At 54.6% G+C, this 24,723-nt stretch overlaps 2 protein-coding genes across 2 annotated transcripts; both read left to right on the top strand.

Moving 5' to 3' along the window:
- On the top strand, positions 1 to 17,333 carry ACVR1B (activin A receptor type 1B). Its single transcript, XM_075075503.1, has 9 exons — positions 1 to 187; positions 9,365 to 9,604; positions 10,872 to 11,120; positions 12,336 to 12,566; positions 12,955 to 13,122; positions 13,693 to 13,849; positions 14,341 to 14,465; positions 15,102 to 15,232; positions 15,428 to 17,333. The coding sequence occupies exons 1-9, from the start codon at positions 67 to 69 to the stop codon at positions 15,551 to 15,553; spliced, it is 1,548 nt and encodes a 515-aa protein (XP_074931604.1). The 5' UTR covers positions 1 to 66; the 3' UTR covers positions 15,554 to 17,333.
- Positions 17,334 to 20,534: 3,201 nt separating this feature from the next.
- Positions 20,535 to 24,638, top strand: TAMALIN (trafficking regulator and scaffold protein tamalin). Its single transcript, XM_075075706.1, is given in 9 exon segments — positions 20,535 to 20,696; positions 22,274 to 22,323; positions 22,764 to 22,818; positions 23,188 to 23,290; positions 23,372 to 23,465; positions 23,547 to 23,613; positions 23,695 to 23,715; positions 23,717 to 23,762; positions 23,844 to 24,638. Coding segments are annotated over 9 exon segments (999 nt in total). The 5' UTR covers positions 20,535 to 20,561; the 3' UTR covers positions 24,272 to 24,638.
- Positions 24,639 to 24,723: the final 85 nt, after the last annotated feature.

Raw genomic sequence — 24,723 nt, forward strand, 5'->3', positions numbered from 1 at the left:
CGCGCCGGCGCTCGCCCCTCCCGCAGGCGCTGGCGGCCGCTCGGCACCGAGGCCGCGGCGCTCGCCATGGCCGCCCCCCCTCCGCCGCCGCTGCCGCCCTGTGCCCGTCTGCCGCCGCCGCCGCCGCCCGCCGCCGCCACCCTCCTGCTCGTCCTGCTCCTGGCCGGGGCGTTCGGCGGGGCCCACGGTGAGTGGCGGTGCCCGGGTCCGGCCCGCACCGGGCACAACATGGCGGCGCGCCGCCCCGCCCCCGCCCGGCGCCGTGAGGGGAACCGGGGAGAGGGAACCGGGGTGGGGGTGCTGAGGGGAACCGGGGGTGGAATCGTGAGGGGAACCGGGGATCGATGAGGAGAACCGGAGAGGGGTGGCGATGCGGGGGATTGAGGGGAGCTGGGGGGGGGGGGGGGGGGGGGGGGGCAGGGACGAGCCCGATCCTGTGGGTGAGGTCGGCCCGGGGAGGCCGGGGGGCAGGTGAGGGGGGGGGTTGGGGATGGGGGTGAGATTTCAGGGGGGATCAGGGGAGGGAAGGGGGTGCGAGGGTGTTTGGGGGCCTGGAGGTTTTCTCTAGGCTACGGGGAGAGCCCTGAGGGGGGCTGGGGCGGGGCTGTGGGCAGGGGAGGCTATGGGCGGGGGGGGCCTGGGGGACGCAGGCAGGTGTTTCAGGGTGGGGAGAAGGAATAGGGGGGGATCCGTGGGGTTGGGGGCCCTGGGAGGTGGGCGGGGGGGGTCTCTGGAGGCATCGAGGGCTGGGTGCGGGGTTGGGCCCCCGGTGTGTTGGGTACCACCGAGCCCCTGGGGCGGGGGGATGCTCACGGGGGGGGTCATTGGTGGGGTGCGTGGTGTGAAGGGGACCCTGAGCTTGTTGGGGGGGGGCATACCCTCCCCAGACGGGACGGTTGGGGCAGCAGCAATTGGGGATGGGGGCCGGGGAGTGGGGCCTCCCCGGTGCGCGGGGAGACCTGCGGTGGCCGGGGTGCTCCGAGGAGGGACAGGCTTCTCTTGGCTTTGGCTGGGAAGAGAACTGGGAGTCTTCCAGCCTGTCTTCAGGAGATTATGAAGGAAACTGGAATTTATGGGCTTTTCCCAGAGTGGGGAAGAACTGGGGGGTCTGTGTGTGTTGGGGGCCTGGGCGCATGGGTCCGTGGGGGCACTTTGCAGCCCTGGGAAGCGGGGTCTCGGCGTGGGGCAGGCGCTGGGAGGGTGGATCAGCCCTGGGGTGGGAAGTGCCACCATGTTGTTGCTGAGCCTCTATCAGGCCGCAGGAGTTTGTGGCCTCTTCCCATTCAGCCTGTTGACCCGGCTGAGGGGGGGGCTTCAGCAGCCCCCCATGCACCAGAGATTGCAATGTGCGCTTAGAATATAGCCTCTCGGAATCTGTGGGTTGTGTTTTTCTTTTAAAGGAACCTTTCTGAACCCTGTGCCTCTGGATTATACCAACTGTAAATATTTGTTTGGAGGGTGGTGAGCGAGGGAAAACTCTTTTGTTTCCGTTGTTTGCTCTGTGGCGATCCTTTTTCTTTACCTTGGGGGGTGCAACTGCTGCCGCTTCCTGAGGGAAGAGCGAGAGGTATCAGCCCCATGCTTTTAAAGAGATTGGCCCTTTTCCCCAGAGCTGGATGGGGCCGAAGCATCCCTGAGCACCTCTTGGCAGGAGCAGAGGACAGGCCAGTGGCGGTGGCCTTTCCAGTGTCCCAGGCTTTGCTGCTCGGTCCGTCTCTCTGTGGCTATCGGGGGCGATCGCTGCTTGTGTAATGCAGGTACCTGTTCCAACAAGAACCGCACTGAAACATTTTTCTCCTCCCCAATCCTCTCACCGTTCGTGTTAGGTATTACCAACCGACTGTCAGGAGGTAATAACTGTGTGTGTGCAGATCTGGACTTGTTAGCTGCAGAAAATGGCTTTAAACCCCACTAGGGCAGTAGGTTAGGGGTGTATTTACAAGTCCTGTTCAATCTGGTAATACAAATGTGCTTTAGGGGAGAGCGGCTGGGCTTTGTTTTAACCTAAAGTAAAATCCAGCCTTAGGAAGGTGTTTCAGCTTTTCTGAGATAAATGGCAAAGCAGGCCCAAATGAGACTCATCGCACGTAGGCTCAGACTTCCACTCTGGATTTTATATACAGCTGGTGTTTATTTTAAAAATATAATAATAAATAAACAGGAAAGGGCCAATTGACTGTGCATATCTCCTGGAAACTCGGACAACTATCAGTGCCTTTGATATTGGGCTCTGTAAGGCAGGCTATTGTTTCCGCTCGGTACATGCTGCACATTTTTGTTCGTGCTGTCCGGTAAAAGGTGTGAGCTCAGCCTGGCTTCAAGGGCGTGAGGGAGCCACGTTTGTGGAGCTGGGAGCAGGTTGGCAGGGAATAGGGGCTCTAACCCTGTGAATTGTTTGCTGCTTGAGCAGCCATGATGCACATTCGGTGTGCCTCCTCAGCCAGCAAGGGCTGCCCTTACTATTGTGCTTTATACAGGAGGTCTTAACAGCTGCTTATTTCAGGCTAGGTTGGAAAAGCATCCTGATTTCTGCGGTGCTTGGGAGCTGTGAACCTCTGTGTGCGTCGGTAAACAGAGTTGAAAACACCCCTCCACGCTCCTTGCTTTAAAAAAAAGGAAACGGGGGGTAAAAAAAAGGTGCCTCTGCAGCGATGGTTACAGGGTGGTTGTAGGTAGGCTTTGTTTGCCTGTTTGAAATAAAGCAAAAGAATACTGTGGGGAGCAATCTTGGGCCGGCAGATTTTATTATTAACACCTGCTTAAAATATTTACCCGGTTAAATCAGGCAAACTCCGCGTGGTCCATAAGTTACATCTTACAACTTTCCAAGAAAGACTCCTCTAACTGGAAATTAAAAACAGTGTCCAACAAGCATTCTTGAACTCCTTCAACTCCTTGGCCAGACAGCTCGGATTTTTTTTTCCCTGGGTACAGCGTCCGCTGCCAGTAGTGGATGCTCCGGAAATCACTATTGCGAAAGAAGTGAAGTAAAACGTCAATTCTCTTAACAGCAAGCAAAGTTCACTGGGTGTTGACCAGTGGAAATATGTTCTCCACTGTGCAGCCAGCACGGTTATCTGAGCAGACCGAGAAGGAATTGCTCGTCTCGAGGGAGAAAGCTGCGATGGTGTTACGGGGATGAAACATCCGCTGGTGCTGAGCTTGTGGAGTCAGACCCTCGTGTGTGAGCGGCCGTATGGGGTGGGGGCCTCCCTTGTCCTCATTATTTAAGCCACTGGCTTTCCAGTCTCCCTTCTCGTTGCTTGTGGACCCATATATATATTTATTCATCATAAAAGCAGACTCACTGCACATAGAAATCCAAGCCTTTGTGGAAGGGCTTCAAGCGCTTGCTGTTTTCTGTGGGCTTTTTGAAAGTAACCTGCGGACTGCTGGGTGTCGGAGTATAGACTGCACATTAAACAACTTGTTATTTAGACTATGAAAAAGCGTGTACCAATTGCCTAAGAACGCACAGAATCGTTTTTAAGTCTTGAAAGCCGTCAATAATGACCTGTGCATCTGCCTTGCTGTGCGGCTGCTTTGCAGGACCCTATTCCACAGTCCTGGTATGGTATGGGTGGCTCCTAAACTGGTTTCCTAACAAGTTAAAACACAAAATAGGTTTCAGACCAGAGCCTGGAGAGGGAGTTCGGAGCCATATGTCTGTTTTCTGAGTTGAAGAGCAACAGCAGCAGAAATGTCAAGGCTTCTTCTAATTAACCTATTAATGATGAGACTCCTGTCAATTCACTTATTTAAAATTCATTTTGAAGCTCTCCTTTTGTGTTACTTGAGTAGATGCAGGGAAAGTTCTTCACTTTAAAAATGAGAGCACGTTCTTCCTGCCTTTTTTTGTTTCCCATTTAGTACATGTTCTCTAGTCAGCCATGATGTGTTCATGGCAGGTTCAACCTGTGCCAGGGGACGGCAGCCAGCTTGAGAAAGTTGGGACTCTTGTTTCCAACTTTAAATATCCTAGTACAATTTTTAGTTTCTGGATGACTTGCATGAAAGTGCTTTTTTCATAGTACTTTGCAGCTAATTTTAACTCTCTCTCATTTAGCAACAGCAGGTCAGTAGATTTCATAAGCACCAGCAAGGAGCAAGAGAGATGTCGAGATACGAAAGTAGGAGGAGAAGTTGATGGGGCAGCAAGATGTAGGAAGGATATTCGAGGTGGCGGTACTCCAGCTACAGAAGAGCAAATTGCGCTCACCTCGAGCTCCTCTGTAAGGAAACCGGGGCACCGTGAGTGTCCAGAACCAGCGCATCCAGAGCTGGCCTTGCGCTTGGTTTTGGAGACGGGCTCTGGGGCTTGGAGAAGATGCTGGTGCGCTGTACAGGGCGGGCGTTTTGGACTCGGACGTATCCTAGAGAGGGATGCAGGGATCCCAGTTGTTGACGCCAGGCAGCAGAAGAATCGAGGTGAATGTAATGGAAGGTAAATCTTTGTTTTTAAAGTCATCATCAGATTGCTTTGAGCATCCTCATCCCTGCCTTTTGAACACGAAGCCCTGGTTATTTCCTTGAAGCACTGTTCTTGGAGTGGGAGCACAAAGGGACTCCGGAACAGACCTCTGCTCCCTTGCCGCAAGGGAATGGATTTTGTTCCTAAGCCTTTTGTTCCTAAGTTCTTGGGCAAAACGCTCTGTGATAAAGGTTATTCTTTCTTTATGTCGGCACAGCATATAGGGAGACACAGAAAGGTGTGTGTTTCTTCCAAGCATGTTTACACATGTCCATCTTCATTATACCATCTAAAGAAACAGCAGAGGTACAAACCCAATTGTTTTCCATTTCTCTTGCTAACATTATGCTGCTGCAACATTAAAACATCACTACCAGATTGGGTCTCATTAAGTTAGGTGCTGTACAGAGACATAATAAATTGCAGCTCCTGTTCCAGAGCTTTATAAAGGCTCACAAGTCAGGGGAATCATTGTTCTTCCAGCCTCGATTCAAACTGTTGAAAAAGAACAGCAGCTTACAATCTCTGCAAAAATCTGTTTATCTGGTAAATACGTGGGTGGTTATTGGCAATTTTACCTATGATCATCTTCGGGTTAATTATCTTAATACATCTTGATCAGGTAGCATGTAGCCCTGAGAAAATGCCATCCTGCATAGCACAGCTTCAGGAGATTTTTGGAAAACGTATTCCAAAAGGTGGTTAACACCATTACATGAGATTTTGCTGTGAAACTTTCCCCTGTCTAGCTACAGAGACATCTTGACACATACAATCCTGTGTGAGAATAAATATGTGCAAAATGAGCTCAGATAGTTGCTGAAAAAAAGGAAATGTTCTTTGACTGTCGGGTCTTAACATTTTAGCCTCCCTGGAGCATAGAGCCCTAATCCCCGGACCCCCACCTGTTTGTTTGGATTCATTTTGTAAATACGGGTCACCTTTAACAGGGAAATTTGGTAGAAGAGGGCCTTCTTGTGTTTTCCTCTCTGCTGTAGTTAATGCAGAGGGATACCAATACCTCCCGGTCCCTGCCAGGAGCAATCCTGCTGCCACCTGTAACCCGTAAACCTCGCTGGGCACCTCGCAGGGAGCAGAAGCGCCTTTTGGGCCCAGGGTGGTCACCTGAAGGACGAGCCGGCCCAGCGGCAGAGCCCTGGGCTGCGTTAGTTGAGGAACAAGAACAAGGAGGTTTTTTGGCAGTGCCGACTGGCCGCTCCGGTTTGTAGGAAGAGCGGTGAGGACCGGCACCGGGCTGGCTCGCTCCTGCGATTGATGTCACGACCACCTGCGCTCTGCCTTGGATTCAGTCGCAGTGAGGGTTTTGCTTCGGTATAAATACCGACCTGATCCATCTCCCGAGTGAGAAAAAAGCTTTTATTCTGAGAATCTGCAGCTTAACGTTAGGCTTTTTTAAACAGCTTCTTTAAAGGGTCGGGTTTGTCTCTGAGCAGAATGTCAGGAGGAGTGTGCTGAGCAGATAGGGCAGACTCTGCTGCCAACTTCTGTAGCACCTTCCGCGCAGACTCATCCCCAGGCGTTCTGTGAGAGGGGAACTCGCTGCCCCGGCTGCGTGAACTGCTCTTTTGTTTTCCTTTGCCCCATCTATTTTCTTCAGCCCAGTCAGTTTCTTTTATTAAGTAGATTATATGTTTTGCTTAATAGGAGCTTTTCTTCCCAAATAAAAAGAATGCTGTTGGCATGAAAAATGCTTTTCTTCACTCCTGTCTCCATTTGCTTTGCCCAGACGTCCCCAGCTGCTCTCGGGAACACCCAGGAGATGCCCGGCGGGGAGCTCTGTGTACCTGTCCGTTTTCTGACCCCCACCCAAGGGGAAGGAAAGGTTGATTTTTTCCTAGCTTCTGGTGTTACTGATATGAGAAGAACTTTCCCCTCTGGTTAATCAGACTTGAAATGCTGGACCCATGCAGGTTGCCCTGTAATTCTCCTGTGTGCCGGAAGCTTCCCGGTTCCCGGCGAGCCCCGGCGCAGACAGGCCTTTCCTCCCTGGCACAGCCGGTGCCTGCGGGAGCGGGGCCCTTCTCGCTGCAGCACTGGCAGCCGGCGGTAGGTGATGCTTAGGGAAGATACGGCTGTAGCGATGGTAGATATATATTCTGTGTTTTTTCATAATAAAATTAAAGGCAGAGTCGACTCCTGGCTGCTCGAGGGAGGCTGGAGCTGGACTTCAGCTTCTACCCAGGGATCTGACCATCCGTCCTAAATTTTGAGTGCCTACCTGCAGCCCAGAGGTTATGGGCTAGAGTATCTAGAAAGCCCCTCGAGGGTCTCTCATGAAAGGTGTAGCAGAAGTACATAGGTGTGCCAAAGGCTTAGTTTTCTTTGTTCACACAGCTCTCCTTAGGTAGGGGGTTTGAGATGCGAACTGTAGGAATTGCTCTTAAAAAAGAGCAGTTGTCTCAAAGGGGGAGCATCAGCTGACACCACCGGGAGGTGAAATGAGGCCGAGCTCTGTGGGGCATACCCCTCCTTAGCAGGAAACTTCTGCTTTCTGCACGGAGCAGATAAGGATCTTACTCTGTCCCTGTGCGCTGGGGCTCTGGTATCATACCTTGCAGGTAAAGTGATTTCTTTTTTGTTTTAACTCTAGAAATGAAACTGAGCAGATACAACCAGCTCCTCCGCTTTTCTTCTGAAAAGGATGCTTAGTTTCAGGCCAGACACTTCAGTAAGAAGTTTACAAAACCAGTTTTATTAGTGTGTTGAAGTGTTTTGTTTACTTCTGAGCTTCTGGAAGTGAAACTGCCATAGTCTCAATCTTGGGCTTGAGACCTTAGAAATTAATCTAACAGGAACAAAGTTCAGTTTTGCTGTATCTAAATCAAGTTGAAAAGAGCCTGCATGGTGAAAGGTGTGTGTGGTTTAAATGGTTTTAATTTGTACCTTGAGTTTTGATAAAGTAATAAAGGAGATGCTTTAAAACACTATTTCCTTTTAAGTGTACTTGAAGGTAGGAATGTGCCCTGGCTGCTCTTCCCTTTCTCATGTTTTCATAAAAACTCCATTATAAACCGACCTTTGTTCCCCCAAGTGTGCGTATTTTTCAGAAAAATTGTTTTTTCTGTGCTCTGCTGACTGCTGGAAAACTGTGTACTCGGAGCTGTTTGTCAGGTTGATCATTAGTAGTGGGTATTTCTCCTTTCATTATAAAGTTTCCCCTTAAAAGCTGCATAATCCATGGGTGTGGTGCTCTCAGCCCTTCAATATCGTTCAGTCTCGGGGTCTTCCCTGTCCATTTTCCATTCTATGTCCCTTTTCCTTGGCCTGTGCTAAGCACATAGTAATAAGCTGCATTTGCTCATGCTTTTTAAGGACGTCTCACTTAACAGCTCTTCTGGGGTTTACTGGCTTTTTACTGCTTCTGCAGTTGGGGATCTGCTGGTTCAAAACTCACCAGGCATTTAGCCTGTCTGAAATACTGCAGCCCACCTTGGAGCTGTTAGGCAGCTCACAAAACAGCTAGGAAATGAAGAGCGCAGTGTCCAGAGAGAATTAAGTGAATAGTAATGCAATTAGCCTAACTGATTTACCTAGGACACTGGCGATAAGGGCTAATGGGCGTCTTTCTCCTAAATGTACCCTGAAGTTCATCAGACCCGCTTGTTTTTTGTTAAGCTCAAGGTAACGTGCCCCCAGCAGCGTAATGCTCCGCTCCGCTTTGGACCGTGCGCTGGCTGGGAGCAAGAGGCTCTTCCAGTGCCATGAATATCCTTGAATGCTGATTGACGCTCCTTAGATCTGCTAGTTGCCAGAGGTGGTATGACTGAGGGCTCGGCATTTCCCTTGCCCCACGGGAAGGTGGCTGACACACACGCAAGTGTCGACAGTGACTTTGGTGTGTGTCTTGAGACTGAGGGGGTACGAGCAGATGTAGAAGATTTAGCTATCTGATTGGGGAGAGTTAAGTGTGGCGCTGGTATCTTTTAAAACGCTTCTTCAAACGCTCTCTACCTGAAAGACCATTTCTGCAGCGGGTAAGTACATGTTTCTGAATCCCCCCGGGGAGGCAGAAAGATCTGATGAAAGCTGCAGAAAATACTGCGTGCTGCTAAACAAGCCCCACCCTTCTTCTTGACATTGTTGTATTCGCTCTTTGTTCCCAAGGATGGCGATGCCTGGGGATTTGCTTACAGTTTTTCAGGCAGCTTGAGAAAAGCACAGTGGCAGCTGGGAGGTGGAAAAATGTGGGAATCTGCCTTGGAGTTTCTCCTTTTGCTCTTTACCCAAATAATCCTGGCAAAAAGCCAGGAATGTATTTGACCCAAGGTAGCGTCTCGGATCAGGAAAGCAGTTACTAAATAAGTGACTGATCTAGTTGGGTGTAGCACGCTTGGCTTGTGTAGTCGGTTTGAATTGGTTTTGTTTTGGCATCTGCCAACTGCTTGTTGTCTCCCGCGAGCTGGGGTGGTCGTCCCTCACTAACCCGTAACAGGCGGCTTGTCCTTGGTGTAGCTGAAGAAGCCTGGACAGGCAGTTCAGGTGAAATCGAGTCTGTCAGTTTGAGTAATTGTTGTTTTTCAATTTGAGTTCTGACCCTAGGTTGGGTGGGGAGTGGATCTCGGTAAAATCTAGCCTGGTTTGCAGGGATGACTCGGGTCATCTCCGTTAGCGGTTGCAACAGGGGCAGGAAAAAGGGCTGTCTGGGCAGTCGTCTCCTGGAAAGGCTCCTCTGCTTCCATGTTGTATTTTGCCCTTCCATGGGTTCTTGTGGGTCTGAAATATTGAGTGTGACTTGTTCTGTGCCTAAACTCTAATTCCTGAGCCTAAGAATGGCCGGTTCCCTCTGAAATGGGAAATTTAATGTTAGTTTTCTCTTGTCTGAGCATTTGGTCTCTGGGTTTTAAGGAGGTGGTCTTGTTTTGACTTCTGCAGCTTTGACATGTTTGTGCTCTGACTGCAAACAAGCAAACTCCACCTGTGAAACGGACGGCGCATGCATGGTTTCGGTCTTCAATCTGGATGGTGTTAAGCATCACGTTCGGACCTGCATTCCTGAAGCAAAATTGATTCCTGCTGGGAAACCCTTCTATTGTCTGAGTTCAGAAGATCTGCGTAATACTCACTGCTGCTACTCCGATTTTTGCAACAAAATTGATTTAATGGTTCCCAGTGGTGAGTAGAGAGCTAAATAAATTGTCTGTTTGAAGTGGGGAGGAGAGAAGCTGTCTGTTTGGGAATAAGAGTTCTTGGCCCTGTCTTTATTTCCTCCCTTAGGTTGCTGTGTGAACCTGAGCACTAGGTTTATTTCCTTGATCTGTAAAGTGGAAATAATAAGGAACTACTTCAAATTAAAATGGGAAGTTGCTAGAACTCCCCTGTAGCTGACAAAATGTCACCAGATGATGAGGTTGTGCTTTAGGGTAGGAGAAGCTTCCAAAGTTTGGGGGTTTTTGCAGTTTTACTGCACTCAGTAGCTCGGTATCATGAGACTCCCCTCACCGTATCAGCCCCGCTGCTGGTATCCTCCCAGGCTCCTGAAAGCAGCAGCAGCAGCAATGTTCATCTACAGTTGAATATAAATCTCTGCTGCATGATACTCTGTGCCTGCAGTGGCCCAAGGACGGTGCGCGTTCCCTGGGCACAGCTCAGATCTCTTTTCCGGCGCTGAGTTGTGCTGTAGGCTGCCTTTTATCGGATAGAGTGGCTTTCCTTCTTCTAGGGCTGCAGATCTTTCCAGTGATGAGCCATGAGTATGGAAGCGTGGCAGCAGCTTCAGAGTGAAGTGTGTGGGGTGGAGAGGTGCCTGGATCCTGAGTACACCAAGAGGAAGCAACCCTGCCTCTGAGCGAGGGTGTGGGAAACGTCTGCTTCTTTCTAGTTCCTGGGACAGAGAGGGCAGGCGGTACTTCCTCATATCTCCTTACTTTCCGTTTTGGGCTGTTATTTAGTGGGTCGAACAAAGGCTGCAGTATCCATTTTTCTTGGGTGTAGTGGAGAAGTCTTATCTGGTCTCAAATTATTGTCTTCAGGTACGAGTCTTCCCTGGTTGTTACAGGGAGGAGGGGAGAGAGGGAGAAATGAGTCCTTACTGACCCGATGGTTTTACTCTGGCAGGTAAAACGCAGGCTGTTCTAGCAAATTCAGCCCAGAACAGGCTCCAGCCTCTTTTAAATAGCAAGTGCCAATAACCCCTGATCCCACAGATGAAGCACCATCTCCTTTTGGGGGTTTTAGCTGTAGTTTGCCTGCCTGATGACTCGATCAGTCCCATGTTAACACCGCTATTTGCTGTGTCCTCTACCACCCTGGCACAGCAAGCTAAAATTGTCCAGGCTCTGAGAGGATAATTAAAACACAAGAAGAAAGTCCTTAAAGAACTCTTGTGAAGGAGTGATAATTTTCTAAAGGTCTCTGGTTTTTGCCTCCCTTTCCTCTCAAGGACACCTGAAAGATAACGAGCCCCCGTCGAGCTGGGGTCCTGTGGAGCTGGTGGCGGTGATTGCCGGACCTGTCTTCCTTGTGTTTGTTGTCACGATCATAGTAGTCTTTGTTTTTCACCACCACCAACGAGTCTATCACAATCGTCAGCGGCTGGACATGGAAGACCCCTCTTGTGAAATGTGCCTGTCAAAGGATAAGACCTTGCAAGATCTCGTCTACGATCTCTCCACCTCTGGCTCTGGCTCAGGTATTGGGATATGACTGGAAATGACGAATGAGAACTTGTCTTTGCAATGGAGCCGTCTGCCCTGGGCTCCTGGTTGCCACAGCATTGCGCGGCTGGGGCCGTTGCATCGTCAGCCTGTTCGCGTTGCCTTGTCCTGGGTAATGTGGAGGGCATGTTTTAAATTCAGTCATGCAGTAGATGCTGTAGCCACGGCTCCGTGTCAGTGTTCAGTGCTTAGCCTAGGTAAAAGCAGTACTTCAACTCCTCCTTAACTGCTGCTGCGTGAAAACAGATTTGTGTAGCTTTCCTCCTCTCCTGCAAGAGGATAACTCAAACGGCTACATCTATTTCAAATTTAGCCCTGGAACTGGATTTGGGTTGGAAACAGACATTGGCTGCTAACCTGTGGGTTGTTGGCTTTCAAAAGAGGACGCAGGATGTCACCTGCGTCAAAGCTGGCAGGAAAAGGGGAAAGATCCCAGCAGCTCAACATTTTACAGTGTGCAAATACTGCATTTGCACAGGTCATTTCATCCGAAAGAATCCTTGGGTCTTCCGAAGTGGAGGTACAGCGTTCGCTTCTGTAGCACTTAGAAGAAATCCTCCTCAGAGTAGATAGGGAAGTCATCGTTTTATTCATGACTTTGAACTATGAAAGCAGTTAGGTTAAAAAAAAGAATTTTGCAGCAGATGGAAGCCGTAGGATAATCCACGGAGGCGGAGAATGTAACAACCTGGTATTTGACCAGGGAATAAACCTTTAGCACCACATCTGCTATATATAAAATGTTTTGGGATCTCTTCTGAACACACTCCCAGCAGGTGAGCTCTGTAGCTTACCTAAGAGGTGGCAGCTGTGTTAGGACTCCTTTAAGAGAAGTTCCGGGGGATTTCTGCTTTTTAGCAGAGTCTGTCTTCAACAAGTTCCACTCTTTGCATATTCAGGCTAAAGTTACTTTGATCTGCCATAGAGCAGAAGTTCCCCAGCTGCTCTGTGCCTAATGGCTGGCGGTTTGCAAGCTACTTCAAAGCGATATGCAGATGCTGCCCAAGCAGCCAAATGGCACGTCCTACGTGGCAGCTACCACCGTTTGCTTGTTCGGGTCTCGCTTAGGCTGCTGGTTGTTATCAAATGCAGAGCTTTCTGGGTTGTCTGATGCTTTACTTCAGACTCTGAGGTTTCAGGAGTTTCCTTTGCTGCAACAGGCATTCATTCCTCCGATTTCTGGTCCGTAGGTTTGCCGCTTTTTGTCCAACGGACTGTGGCTCGGACGATTGTCCTTCAGGAGATCATCGGTAAAGGCCGCTTCGGGGAAGTGTGGCGTGGCAGGTGGCGCGGAGGTGACGTAGCTGTAAAAATCTTCTCTTCACGTGAGGAGCGTTCCTGGTTTAGGGAAGCGGAAATATATCAAACCGTTATGTTGCGACATGAGAACATCCTGGGATTTATTGCTGCAGATAACAAAGGTAAAAAATGCCTCAGTCCCGAGAGCTGGGACTTCACCAGTGTGCAGTCTGCTCTTGGGAGCTGCATTTCTTCACTTGGATTTACGATTAAATGGTTAAAGAAAACTGTCAGCGTGCTTTTCAAAGAGCTACACATTTGAACGTTTCTCACCAAAAGATGGTAAAATTGCTGCTATTGTTGAGAGGCGCGATGGTGCATTAGCTGTACCTTAAAAAGTCATGTTTTGCCTTGAAGTTCTTTACCTTATTTGCCCCCAGGCTGGCTGTTGAGCTGCAGCCTTACCCAGCAGCTCTCCTCTGTACCAAAAAGACAGGGTGCAAGATGCTCGGTGGTCGTGTGCTGTCCCTGCGTTGTGCCTGTCTGAGCGCGGTCTCTTTCCTGCTGCAGATAATGGAACGTGGACTCAGCTGTGGCTCGTCTCTGACTACCATGAGCACGGATCTCTCTTTGACTACCTGAATCGATACACAGTGACTATCGAGGGGATGATCAAGCTCGCCCTGTCCGCTGCTAGTGGGCTGGCCCATCTGCACATGGAGATTGTGGGCACTCAGGGTAAGAGCAAAGTTTGAAAAGGTGCTGGGGATTCCTGAGGGGAGAATGAAGCAGAATCATCGAGCGGGACTGATGTGCTGCGCAGAAAACGCTGCCTGAGTCAGCCCGGATTCATCTGGTCAGTATTGACCAGAAAGAGACTGGTTGCTCTGGCTGGCTGCAAAGCGGGTTAGCCTTGTGCTAGCTGCCGGGAGTGAGGTCAGCATTCCACATCCCCATCCTAAAACCGGTGCTACTTGGGTGGGACATTAGCGCGGGCAGCAACGGAATTATAAACTCCTTACGTCGACATCGTGCCTGATGCCTGGGACGATGGAGTTTATGTCCCTCTTGAGGCGTCTGGATGCTACTGCATCAGCAGTGCCTCGGAAGCGTGAGTGGAGCCTCTGCATACCGCAGGCTGCCAGCACTGCTCTGTTCTTCGGCACCGAAGTGTATCCAAACAGGAAAATGTGTTGCAACACCGAGAGTTTAACTAACGCCCTGAAATCCGGTACTGCCTCTGTGCCAGTTTGACTAACAGACTTCACCAGACCTTGACCCCTGCTTCTCTTTATTTTACTCTGCTAGGAAAGCCTGGGATTGCTCACAGAGACTTGAAATCCAAGAACATTTTGGTGAAGAAGAATGGGACGTGTGCCATTGCGGACCTGGGTCTGGCCGTCCGGCATGATTCAGTTACGGATACGATTGACATTGCGCCGAATCAAAGGGTCGGAACCAAACGGTAGGAGAACGGTGTTCTTGGCCGGCAATTCAAAGGTGTCGGAGTGTGACTAGCAAAATGCCTGAGCTGCTGGTTGAGCGCTGGTGAAATTCTCCCATCTTGAGCATTTCCTAGTGTTTCGCAGTGTGCCAGCGTTGTGCCCAGATCGATGTTGAAGGGGTGTCAGTACCTTTGTCTCCAGGTGCCATCAAGCTGAGGTGCAGGCCAGCTACCTAAACTCAGCACCAGGAGCTTGGCATTCTCAGAGGCCTTTTGGGGCCTGCTGTCTGGAGCCTGATGTGCTTTTGGACGTTGTTACCTCTTTCCCAACTTGCTATTCTTTCTGAGTTTTGTTCACCCTGTTAAACCACAGGGCCCAGTTCTGTCTGATTAAGGCTGTGCAGGGCAGAGGTTTGTCTGCTGAGAAGTGCTGTGTGGGAGAACCTTCCATTTCCTGTCTTCTGGAGGATCCTCTCTCAAAATGAACACGCTGTTCCTTTTCTGTTTTGCAGATACATGGCCCCTGAAGTCTTGGATGAAACCATTAACATGAAGCATTTTGATTCATTTAAATGTGCCGATATCTATGCCTTGGGCTTGGTCTACTGGGAGATCGCTCGAAGGTGCAACGCAGGAGGTAATACCCTTTGTGTGCCCGTGCCATCGGCTTGCTCCTGGGTTTCCCAGCCTCGGTGGTGTCTGTTGATGGGGTATTTGTGAGCTTTGAGGGGACCCCGGAGAGCAGGGCTGCAGGAGGGTACGTCCGTCTGTGTTGCTACGGAGCGAGGTAACAGAAGTGACCCGGGACTGCTGTTAAAGACTGGCCCGTGTGGGGAAGCGGGGGTTAATGCTCTGGCTGGTGGCTGCTGTTCCTTTGGACAGATTTTAAGGAAGTGGTGGTGCCAATCTGGTGGGTGACTTGCTTCCCCCGAATCAGTACAGACGAGTGTCTCGGCACATCCAGCTGCAGGCGGGAGTGCAGCGCAGTGGTGCCCGTGGCAGCCCTGCTGCCGGCGCAGTCGAGGTTCAGTGACCCTGCCTCCGTGCTGGGAGGTGTTGGTTGCAGCTCGCTGACTCTGTTCCAGTTTGGGCAGCTGCATTTTATTTCCCAGAATTTTTCTTGTAAACTGAAATCCCAGATTCTTCATTTCTGTTCTAAATAACTGCAAAGTGTTGACGCATCTCAGCAATGAGTCACAGAGTCCAAGGAGTATCAGTCTGCCTTCAGTGAACATTCTCCCAGGAACTGCCTTTCCCCTTCTCTGCCTTTCAGGTATCCATGAAGAGTATCAGCTTCCGTACTACGACCTTGTACCCTCCGATCCTTCTATTGAGGAGATGCGGAAGGTCGTATGTGATCAGAAACTACGGCCTAATATCCCAAACTGGTGGCAAAGCTACGAGGTAAGGTCTGCTTTCATCTTCACATCCCCTTCCTCCTCGATAAGGTGAGTAAAGAGTAAGTACCATAAGCTGAGCTCCAGTTTTAGGAGGTGAGGAGGTCTAGCTCAGTGTCTGTCCAGGCGGCGGCAGCCTGGCAGACCGACTCGGGCTCGGGGGAGAGGAGAGCGCTGACATCTGCCGTTGTTTCTTGCCTAGGCACTACGGGTGATGGGTAAGATGATGCGAGAGTGCTGGTACGCCAACGGAGCGGCTCGACTCACCGCCCTCCGCATTAAGAAAACCCTCTCACAGCTCAGTGTCCAGGAAGATGTGAAAATCTAGGCTCTGAGCCCCAGCAGGAGGAAACTGCACAAAAGCTGCCGTGCTAGAGTAGACGTGTGATGGAGGCCTACCTCGTGTTTCTGCCCAATCTACTGCTACCAACCAGACAGCGTGACCTACAGGCTGCTAGGTGGGGTGACGGAGCCTACTGAATTGCTCTCTTCCCTGCTTGGGTATGAAACAATCAGAAACCTTTATGATCACCTCCTGACAGCGTGAAGACTGGAGAGGGACTTAACCTGAGGGATCTCAGCCATGATCGTAACTCTTGTTTCTTTAATGGAAATCCCTGTAAAGTTCAGTGCGCGCGGTGCACCCGTTGGCAGTGTTTGAGGCCGGGGTGCCAGGTGCTGGGAGTGGGAAGGGAAAGGGAAGGTTTTTCTTGCCGTACTCTGAGGATTTTTCCAGGGACTGGCACGTTAATGCAGAAAAAGCGTTTGCAAAACAAATGGTGCTCCCTTCTGAGAGGCTGAGCCTGAACAGTTTATCAGCTTCATGAAACCATTTCCCTCCTTTTTCTTAAGCTTGAAAAATTCTGAGTCAAAAAAAAAAACAGCAATCTGACTGGCTGTCAGTGTGCGCAATGGTGTATGCATGCGCGAGGTGCGCGTGTCCTCTGTGCCTGTTCATCTCCTTCCGTAGACGTGCGGTGTCGGCCCGTAGGGTGGCTCATCTCTGTTCGTGCTTTCTGTGCATGTGCAAATCTAGAGTGTCCTTTTTTTGAGCTGTGCGCGCTGGTGCTCTCCTTGTTGAGTAGTGAGCATTGTCTAGCTTGGACAGGCTGCTTAAAACCGGATCCTTAGCTCTCCGATGGGTGCTGTGGCCTTGCTGCCCGTACGCCGGCTGCAGGAACTTCCCATCAGGTTGCCTCACTGCCACCCCCTCCCTTTTTTTTTTTTTATTTTTTATTTTTAAGAAAAAACAAATGAGGAACTGGCTTCACTCCTGGAATCCAGGCTTTTTTGCCTTGAGCCCCTGGGCTTTGTAATTCTTGGTAGGGTGGAAGGCGAGACCTGGCAGGGAGAGATGCCACGGGGCCGAGATGCATGCCGGAGGTAGAGCAGGTGCTGCGCCCGGCGGGAAGGAGAGCAAGGCCGCGGGGGAACGAGGCGACCGTTCTCGTAGGAGCGCGATTCCCGAGTCCGCCACCCAGGCGCCCTCGCAGGCGCGCTGGGCAGCGTGGGGCAGGCTCCGCGGGGCTCTGCACCCCCCGAGAGGCACTCGGCGCTTGGCAGCGCCTGACGGCGGGGTGCGGGTTTGGAAATCGGTGTCCACCTTTTTAATATACATGTATAAATATCTCATAATCTGGAAGTGGCTGTGTATAACTTGTGGGGTGGGGGGAACTGCATGAATTTTCTTTTGATTAAACGCCGAATCAGGGTGAAGTAGAGTTGGTTTGAACGTTGTCTAGAGCTGGGCCTAGCAGAAATGGAAGAGGCTGAGGGCTGAGTCTGTCGTGCTGACCGCAGCACTAAAGGCAGTCGGGGAAGTGCCGGTGCTTTGGTGGGTAGGTCAGTATCTACAGTATATAACTCTGAAGCCATAACTTTTAACTGGAGTGGTTTTGATTATTATTTTTTATTATTATTGTTTTATGGGAGGGTCTGGATTTTAACTTTTTTTAATATTGTTAATTCTTTATAAGAGAAGAAAAACAATCTATAATTATTACCTCTTGACCTGTTTGTTTGTAAAGAAATCACTGCAAAAAAAAAAAAAAAAAAAGAGGAAAAAAAACCAAATGCACACAGCTCGATTTACACTGGAACTGTTTCTACTCAAACCTTGCGCCTGCTCCGTAAGGTGAGGTTTCATCTCTGCTCCGGCCACCGGGGTTAACTTTTTTTTTTAAACACTCTGTTCTTGCTGTCTGTGTATCTGTCCATGTGTCCGTCTTCCCCCAGACTCCCTATCTTGTCCGTGACTTTGTGTAATGTGAGGAGTGTGGGTTTTTTTGCATCGTGTTCGGAGCCATTTCGCATCCTCCCGTGGAGTTCGGCGGTCGGGCGGCGCGGAGCTGTCGTGGGAGGGCCGGCAGGCTTTCGGGCTGGTTCATGGAGCAGCGCGGAGTGTTCGCTTTGTGAATGTACAGCTTCCCTTTCCGATTTGTTCTGACTCGGATCTCAGCCAGAGGCTACCGTGTGTCTCCAGTGCTGTGCGTCCCTTAACCAAACCCTTCTGCATTTAGAAACCGCGGTGGTGGGCGCTTCACAGATACTATTCAGCTGCTGTAACAGGACCCCGGCGATGGCCCGTCCCAGCGGGCTGGGGAGGAGGTCTTAGCGACTGTGAAATAAACTGCCATAGGAAAGCCCATCACGCCAGTAGGTACGTCTGCCGCGCGCTCCCGCGTGAGCACTGCGGGCTCTCGTTTCCGAGTACGAGTCTCCCGTCCCTGTTAACTGTGCAGGCTGCTTCTCGAGGACACTAAATCAGCTACGTAACTTGCACTGACTCACTCACCCACCCCTCCAACTGTAGCCACACATGCATCTGCCTCAGCGCTAAACCAAACAGCAGACAGCGGAGCGGTTTCAGACGGGATAAGGTTAGAAGGGGTGAGGGCAGGGCGGCAGGTTATCCCCTATAAGCAGGATTGTGGAAGAAGCCTTGTTTGTAGAGAGATGCCATCGCGAGATGGCCAAAACCGAGGAGGATCTGAGATGGGAACGCTGACTATGTAGCATTTATACAGCACTTTTCATGCAAACATGTGCCAGGGAGGTGCAGTGCTTACTTAGCTGACTGGTAGCAAACATAGGAATCGCTGCCCGGCTCTGAAACGTGCCCGGCTCAGAGGTGGCTGCAGCAGCTGTGGGGGGGAAAAAAAAAACCATGCAACACTACAGATGGTTCAGGACGAGAGCGATGCCGCAGCGGCTCAGAACGAGGAGGGGAGACGTCAGATACTCGAGGGCAGGTGGTGTTGGGGAGAGGCAGAGGTACGGAGCTCGTGCTTCTCGTCCGTGGCGCAGGGTTAATCAGTGGTACGCTGGCTTCAGAACAGATCTCTTGGTACTTCTCTGCCCCTTTTTGTTTGGTTTTGTATATTTTATTAGAAATGGACTGTAAAATAGCCACTTAGACACTTTACCTCTTCAGTATGCAAATGTAAATACGATGTAATATAGGAAATCTTTTGTTTAATATAAAACAACGCTGTCGATTTCTGCTGTACATTATTAAAAGTTTGTTTTATTCACGTGGGGTGTTGGAGTCTCTCGCGGTTTGCTGCGAAGGGTCAGCCGGGGCGTAGAGGGGCAGGAACGGAGCGGCGAGGGCTGGCAGAGCTTCTGCTCCCCCAGCCCTCGGAGAAGTGTCGGGGGGGGGGGGGGTTTGTTCACCCGCAGCTGAAATAATCTCCCCAGAATCCTGCTCAGCAAGTCTTATTGTTGAATATGCCCCTTGCTAGTGGAGATGCAGCTTCCCTCGGCCAGCATGCGCTCGGGAGCCGCCCCGAGGTGAGACAAAGATGTGGCAGGGTGGGATTTCCAACCCCTACAGGGACGAGCAGCTGAAATCGGGCTTCCAGTGCCAGGTGACAGTAACTGGGAGCAGGAGGGGGTACGGCAGGCAGCTCCCCGAAACGTCCCCTTGGGTCTCCACACACGCAGACCCGCAGCTTCGAAGGAGGATGGACGTTAGCCCAACCTGCCCGGCACCCCTGTGAAATCCTGTTCGCTCAGAGGGCAGCCGGTGCTGCGCAAACTGCCCCCACTAATTCCCCCTAATTAGAGCTTCCCGTGAATGAGCATGCTGTGAGCGGATCAAGGGGAAAATCTGCCGGGGCCTGGGGTCCCCCATGGGCTCAGACTGGTGGTGCTGGTGGGGAGGGGGAGCTGCCATCTGGGCTCGCGCCTCCTCGCTTCCCAGCTTTGGCTGCAGCTCCTGCCATGAGAAGCTCAAACCCTGTCCTGGAAACGGGGGCAGCGCTGACTCGGGGAGTGTGCTTGGGTTTTAAAGCAAAAAATTGTCTTTACTCCCCTTTTAGGAAATGTGGTGGAAAAACAGGTCTGGGATGGCTTTGGGCGAGGGGCCAAGTCCTTACCTGGGCTGCGCATTTTGGGGACAGGATGGGGTGTTCCTTACTCCAACAAAGGGTTGTGGTTTAGAGCCCTGGGGTGGGCAGTGGGCTCAATCCTGTCCTTTCCCAAGCACTTCCAGGCCCTCAGCTGCTTGTCTCCGGGTAACCCCAGGACAGCCTGTGGGCGGGTGGCTTGGGTGTAACGCCAGCAGGATTGTTAAAAGCTGAATTTTTTTGGCAAATTCTAAATAAACATCTGAGCCAACACTTCGATTCGAGCAGGGAAATTCCTGCTCCCTCCTGGTGCAGCGCAGCAAGAGGCTGCCCGGGGCTGCGCGACGTGTCCGCAGCAGACACCGCGTCTGCCTCCGGGAATTGTTCTTTCCCGGTCCTCAGCGCGGGCACCGCTCTTGCAGGAACGCTTTAAATCCCCCCACCTGACCCCTTGGAAGTGTGGCTGGGGGCGCCAGCTGCCCCTCACCGCCAGCTCCTGCCTTGGGTTAAACCCTAAACGCGGCTGTGGTGGCAGGGTGTTGTGCTGTGGGGTGGAACAGCGGTGGGTGCTGGCCCTGGGGAGCGGCAGAGCTCCTGCGCCGGGGGCGCCCGGCTGGTTTCTCCCATCATCACCACCATCATCATCACCACCACGACGCTCTCCAGGCCGATGCAGCCCCTCCTTGGTTCCCCCCGCGGTGCCGCCACCCCCGCAGCCTCCCGCCCGGCTCCCCCCGGCCCCCGCTGCCCCACAGCACCACCCCCGGGACCCCCACGCCGCACCCCACGGAGGGGGGGGTGTCTCTGCGCCGGCACCCACGGCTGGGGCCGTGCGGGGCGGGGCTTATCGCAACGGGGCGTGGCCTAACGCCCAAGGGAGGCGTGGTTGGGGCAGAAGGGGGCGTGTGATCCCGGAGGGGGCGTGGCGGGCGCTGGCCCCGCCCCCGCGGACTATAACCGCGGCGCTCGGGGCGGCGGGGCCCGGCCATGACCCTGCGGCGGCTGCGGCGGCTCCGGCCGAAGGAGGAGGATGCGGCGGCGGCGGCCCCGGAGCGCCCCGGCCCCGCCGACGTGTACCGGGCGCTGGCGGCCGCCGGCGGTACCCTGCCCCGGGTGCGGAAGGTAGGGTTGCCGACAGTCCCGGGCGCGGGGAGGGGCGGGCGAACCCCACCCCCCCCCCCCCCCCCCGGCAGTGCACCGGGATCGGTGGGGACACAGCGCCGGCACCGGCAACGGGTTTTGGGACGGGAGAGGAGGGGGGGACACACACCGGGGGTGCGGGGTGTCCCCGTCCCGCACTCCGTGGGGCTGTCCCGGCGTCTTCTCCTGGGCTATTGCCCTCCCCGGTGTCGCGGTCCTGCCCCTGTGACACCCCTCCACCCCCCCCCAGCCTCTTTTCCTGCCCCAGCGCCTCCCCACCCCGGTCCCATCCTGCCCCAGCGCCGTCCCGGTGTCCCCATCACAGCGTTGCCGCCCCAAGCGTCATGTCTCGCCCCGGTATCTTCCCTGGGAGCCCACCCCAGCGCCCCCCCCAGGCCCCCCGTCCTGTCCCGGTTCCTCCCCACGCCCTGCCCTGCAGCCTTTGGGGCGCAGGGACAGGCACCCCCCATCCCAGTGTACGTGGCCATGTCACCGGGACAGGCGCGTCCCCGCGGGCGCTGCCCTGCAGGGAGGGCAGGGGGACGGGGCACGAGGTACCCCAGGGTCTGGTTTGGTGGGGTGCGCGGCCATCCGCCGCCGTGCCCCCGGGAAAGCCCCCTTCCAGCAGCGCTGGGCTGTCACCGCCCCGACGCTCCCCCCGGCGCTTCCTGAACGTCGGGGGGAAGCGAGAGCGGAGCCGACATCCGGAGCAGAAGCGGCTCTCGCGGCCGTGCTGGCGCAGGCTGGGTCACATGCGGTGGCCTGGCTCCCGCTCACCGGCCGAGGCCACCGCCGGATACGTCCCCGAGGGGGCTGGGGTGTCCCACGTCACCTCCTTGTCACTGGGGTGACGTGGGGGCCCGACGTGACGGGCGGCAACTTTTCCTAGGGCAAGCACACCCAATTCTGGTGCTTTTGCACCTAAACGCCCGCGGATACATTCAGAACAGCCAGCCGTGGGTCCGGTGACACTTGTGGGGCTGGTGACACCCACGTGGCATAGAGCAGAGCGAGCCGGTGGCACCCGGCTGCCGCCAAGATGGGCCACGTGCCACTCTCGAGGCACAGCTCACGGTGATGCTGGCCGCACCACGGCGGCCGGAGCCCAGCGGCCACGGAGGGGCATTTGGGGACAGCCCTGTCACCTCCTGCCCCGCAGCAAGGGTCCTGCAGTGCCCGGCTGGTCCCTCCACCCGCCCACGCCTCCGTGTCCTCCACAACAGGGACATTGTCTGGGCCAAGGGGGGGGATTTTGCATGGAAAAACCCGACTTTGTGACCACAACAGGGCCCCTCTGTGCCCGGGGCCCCCCCAGAGCATGGCGTGGGGTGGGGTGCGGCACAGCCTGACGTCAAAGCGTGGGGTGAGCGCGGAGCAGATGTGAGGGTGGCTTTGAGCACCGATAAAAGCCTCGTTATGCCCGACCAGTCGGGGGGGCGGTGGGTGCACCCGGGCGCTGGTTCGGTGCCGGCTTGGCCCGATTCGGCCATCCCTGGAGGGGGTGACGGGGCATGTGCCCTGGGACAGTGTCCCCCCTGACAGCTCTCCCCTTGCCGCAGGGCGCAGGGTTCAGGTGGGCATCCCCGAGCCAGTCCCCGGAGGAGCACAGGTAGGGACGGGAGACCGGGTCCTGCTGATGGGGGGGGACATGCAGGAGTGGGGCTAGGGTTGGTGTCCCAGCAGGTTGGGGCTCAGCCTCCCTGGACACCCCGAGGGGGCTGGAAATGCGGGTGATTTTATGGGAAAACCTGGGGTGGGTGAGAGCAACAATGGGGTCACAGCTCACTGGGGGGCCCTGACACCCCCAAACTCCATGGGGACCTTGCCTGGCACCCACGAGACAGGCTGCAGGGCTCTGGCCAAGGCCAGTCTGGTGGGGCGGTCCTGTCCTTGAGGTGCTGACCCTGGGGTCCCGACCCTGCCCCGCACAGAGAAAACCCAGACCCCGAGGCAGCGTTTCATTAGATAAGTAGCCGAGGTGTCGGTGGGTGAGTCGGGGTTGGGGGGTACCGTGGGCTCTGCCTTGTCCCTGATCCCCATGTCCCCCAGGAGGGTGGTGACGCTGGAGAAGAAGGCAGAAGAGACCTTCGGCTTCGAGATCCAGGTGGGTTTGGTGCCGAGCTGTACCGTGCCGTGCCGAGCTGTGCCACACCGAGCCCTGCTACACTGGGCTCCCCACCCTTCCAGCCCGCACCTTGCTTTGCATCGAGGGTATTTTTAAATTGTCTCTGAGCCAGGGTTTATTTTTAGTGGTGACGGAGCTGCCTGGTTACCGAAGCCTCCCCCGGCCGTGACGGCGGGGGCGGCTGGGGGGGGCCCTGCTTGGGGCACAGCAAAGCAGGGTGAGACCCCCTGGGCCGGAGTGCTGCCCTGCATCGCAATTAAATGCTGCAATTGTCACCTCGTGGCTGCTGCTTAGGGGGACCCCGGGGGTCGGGGAGACCCTGTGTCCCTCACCAGCCCCCTGTTTCAGACCTATGGGCTGCACCACCAGGACAGGAACAGCGTGGAGATGTTCACCTTCGTGTGCCGGGTGCATGGTGGGAGCCCGGCCGAGGCGGCGGGACTTAAGGCCGGTGAGTGCATCCCCGGGGGTGCTGGAGGGGGGCCCAGCAGTGGGGACCGGTATCCCTGAGCCCATTCCTGCCCTGCTCCAGGGGACACTATCACGGGGGTGAACGGGTTGAACGTGGAGGGTGTCCGGCACCGTGAGATCGTGGAGATCATCAAGAACTCAGGAAACATGCTCCGGTGAGCTGGAGGAGTGTGGGGAGGGGGGTGGGTCGTGGGGTGGCCTCCAGCCCCCCCGCACTGACAGCTGCTGCCCCACAGCCTTGACACCCTCTATGGGACGTCCATCCGGAGGGCTGAGCTGGAGGCCCGGCTGCAGTACCTGAAGGTGAGGAGGCGGGGTTTGGGGGGGTCAGGGGGCAGCTGGGGACCCCCCTCAGGGTCCTCATCCCCCTCCACTTCCCTGCAGCAAACACTCTACGAGAAGTGGGGGGGAGTACCGCTCGCTGATGGTGCAGGAGCAGCGGCTGGTGCGCGGTGAGCGGGGGCCTGGGGGGGGCAAGGGGGACTGTGGGGCACCCTCCAGCCCCCCCTGACCTCCCCTGTGTCCCCTGTCAGGTGTGGTGGCCAAGGACCCCAGCATCTACGACACGCTGGAGTCGATCCGCTGGTGCCTGCAGGGTGAGGGGGGGCTGCCTGGAGGCTCCCCTCAGGCCAGCGCCTGCGGCAGCGATGACTCCCTCTACCAGACCTGCCTCTTCGCCTCCACTGACTCGCTGGATGGGGACAAGGATGGGAACAAAGATGGGGACAGTGGGGGTCCCGCGCCCCCTCCGCCGCGACCCCGGACAGCCCTGGCCCGCAGCGCCAGCCTCAAGTGCAGCGGGGGGCCGGGGGCTGCAGGGCGGCTGTGGGCCCGGGCCGGGGACTCCGGGGAGGGGGTGGCCGCCCCCCGCAAGGGCCGGCACAGCAGCTTCCGCCGGCGGCTTCTCAAGTTCATCCCAGGACTGAACCGAGCGCTAGAGGAGGAGGAGAGCCACCTCTAGCCAGGGGCACCACCGGCCGCCCCCCCGCCTATTTATTTATTTATTGCAATGGGCTGCGCACCCCCAACACACAGCTCCCTGGGGGCCACTGGAAGGAGCTCGGGGCCAGCCCTGGGGGTCCCAGCTCGGCCCCTCCAGGCTGTGGGGGTCGCAGCACCGAAGGACAGACATGGGGACCCTCCCCAAGGTGGCTTGTGAAGCCCCTGCTCATCTCAGGAATAGGTGCCCTCCTCGCTGGGGGGCACAGGGAGGGGACCCTGCATCCCCCCTGGCTCGGGGTGCCACGGGGGTCCTGCCTTCCACTGCCCAGGGGGCTTTTGTACTGTGCCGGCGTGCTCGGTGCTCGCCAATACAGAGACTTTTTGCAGCGGCGTGTGGCTGTGACTGGGGGGGGACAGAGCCCTGTGGGGACGGGGATGAGCTGGCTGGGGAGGGTCTGTGTCCCTGGAGGG

The sequence above is a fragment of the Phalacrocorax aristotelis genome, chromosome 26, assembly GCF_949628215.1.
Source record: "Phalacrocorax aristotelis chromosome 26, bGulAri2.1, whole genome shotgun sequence".
Taxonomy (NCBI): Eukaryota; Metazoa; Chordata; class Aves; order Suliformes; family Phalacrocoracidae; genus Phalacrocorax; species Phalacrocorax aristotelis.